Below are 2,507 nucleotides of genomic sequence, written 5' to 3'. Positions count from 1 at the left end.
ATTTTCTTCACTTACAGTGAAAAATAAGAAGATCTCGATTCAGCCTCCCGACAGGATAACATGACATCATCACACACTGGGTTCATGACGTCAGCATCAGAGTGAAAGGGAAGACAGTGGTGCTGATTGATGATGACGTCAGCATCAGAGTGAAAGGGAAGACAGTGGTGCTGATTGATGATGACGTCAGCATCAGAGTGAAAGGGAAGACAGTGGTGCTGATTGATAATGCCTCTGATCATGTTGCATTTGTCTCATTGTTGCATGTGTCTCATTTGTCTGTCCTCTGCAGTGGGTTTGATGATATCATATTGTGTCTCCTCTGCAGTGGGTCTGATGATATCATATTGTGTCTTCTGCAGTGGGTCTGATGATATCATATTTTGTCTCTTCTGCAGTGGGTCTGATGATATCATATTGTGTCTTCTCTGCAGTGGGTCTGATGATATCATATTGTGTCTCCTCTGCAGTGGGTCTAGTGATATATTGTCTCATCTCTCCAGTGCGTCTGGTGATATCATATTGTGTCTCCTCTGCAGTGGGTCTAGTGATATATTGTCTCATCTCTCCAGTGCGTCTGGTGATATATTGTCTCATCTCTCCAGTGCATCTGGTGATATATTGTCTCATCTCTCCAGTGCGTCTGGTGATATATTGTCTCATCTCTCCAGTGCGTCTGGTGATATATTGTCTTTTCTCTCCAGTGCGTCTGGTGATATATTGTCTCATCTCTCCAGTGCATCTGGTGATATATTGTCTCATCTCTCCAGTGCGTCTGGTGATATATTGTCTCATCTCTCCAGTGCGTCTGGTGATATCATATTGTGTCTCCTCTGCAGTGGGTCTAGTGATATATTGTCTCATCTCTCCAGTGCGTCTGGTGATATATTGTCTCATCTCTCCAGTGCGTCTGGTGAACGGGCGTGACCGGTGTGAGGGCCGTGTGGAAGTGTGGCACAACGGAACGTGGGGTACGGTGTGTGATGACGACTGGGACATGGTAGATGCCAATGTGGTGTGTCGGCAGCTGGTCTGCGGTCTGGCTGTGGCGGTGGGTAGCATCTCAGAGTACGGCCAGGGCTTGGGGCCCATCATGCTGGACAACGTAGACTGTAAAGGAGGGGAGACCGACCTGGGACAGTGTGGCAGTCTGGGCTGGAGAATCCATAACTGTTACCACTACGAGGATGTATCGGTCACATGCAAAGGTAAGGCTCATTGAGGTATATTTATCCTACTCCAGTCCAGGGCAACTCTTACAGGCCGACCAGACTGCACACGCGTGTCTGGATGCACCATCTCACACATGTTGATTTTATTCCCCCACACCAGACGCGATCACGACACGCAGGTTGACAGTATAAAACTAACTCTGAACCAATTATATTCATTTGGGGACAGGTCGATAAGCAAACATTTATGGCAATTTAGCTAGCTAGCTTGCTGTTGCTAGCCACTTTGTCCTGGGATATTAACATTAGGTTGTTATTTTACCTTTTACAAGGTCCTCTACTCCGACAATTAATCCACACAGGTTAAAAGGTCAACCGAATACGTTTGTAGTAAACTCTCCTCCTTCAGTGTATTACTCTTCTAATTATGTTTTGTGTAGGAAAGGGGCCTTACAATTTTCTAAAGATTTCATGTGATGTCAATGCATGACATCACATGACTTATTAGTGAGTCAATGCATGACATCACATGACTTATTAGTGAGTCAATGCATGACATCATATGACTTATTAGTGAGTCAATGCATGACATCACATGACTTATTAGTGAGTCAATGCATGACATCACATGCCTTATTAGTGAGTCAATGCATGACATCACATGACTTATTAGTGAGTCAATGCATGACATCACATGACTTATTAGTGAGTCAATGCATGACATCACATGACTTATTAGTGAGTCAATGCATGACATCACATGACTTATTAGTGAGTCAATGCATGACATCACGTGACTTATTAGTGAGTCAATGCATGACATCACGTGACTTATTAGTGAGTCAATGCATGACATCACTAATAAATATAATGTATTATTTTATTACCTCCGTCTCATCTCTCCTTAGTTCCATCAGTGGTGGCGTCACGAAGCCTCGGTGAGGCCGCCACTTCATCTCGGAGAAACTCAGCTTTAAGTAAGTGATCCCGTTAATTTCTCTTCTCTCTAATTTCAGTCAAATGATTTGAGCCTGGGCCGTTGTTGCTCCTAGACGTTTCCACTTCACAATAACAACACTTACAGTTGACCGGGGCAGCTCTAGCAGAGCAGAGATTTGACGAACTGACTTGTTGGAAAGGCATCCTATGACGGTGCCATGTTGAAAGTTACTGAGCTCTTCGTTACGGGCCAATCTGCTGCCAATGTTTGCCTTTGGAGTTTTTTTTTTTTGTGTTATTACATACAACCAAAAATAACTTTTAGATATCAGAAATGGTGCATTGCGACCAGGAATACAACTTTCCCCAATTGGATCCTTTGTTCGTACCCCCCAG

At 44.0% G+C, this 2,507-nt stretch overlaps 1 protein-coding gene across 1 annotated transcript in view; it reads left to right on the top strand.

Annotated features, from left to right (window-relative positions):
• LOC121841368 overlaps positions 1-2,157 on the top strand; it is a 5,630-nt gene extending 3,473 nt beyond the window's left edge. Inside the window, exons 2-3 of the mRNA XM_042309153.1 lie at positions 471-1,208; positions 2,081-2,157. Of these exons, the coding sequence (XP_042165087.1) occupies positions 471-1,208; positions 2,081-2,157 (815 nt within the window). The remainder of the gene's footprint in view (positions 1-470; positions 1,209-2,080) is intronic.
• Positions 2,158-2,507: the final 350 nt, after the last annotated feature.

The sequence above is a fragment of the Oncorhynchus tshawytscha genome, linkage group LG30 (assembly GCF_018296145.1).
Source record: "Oncorhynchus tshawytscha isolate Ot180627B linkage group LG30, Otsh_v2.0, whole genome shotgun sequence".
NCBI lineage: Eukaryota > Metazoa > Chordata > Actinopteri > Salmoniformes > Salmonidae > Oncorhynchus > Oncorhynchus tshawytscha.
Note: the sequence above shows the minus strand (reverse complement) of the source record. Positions and strands in the feature narration are given on the sequence as shown.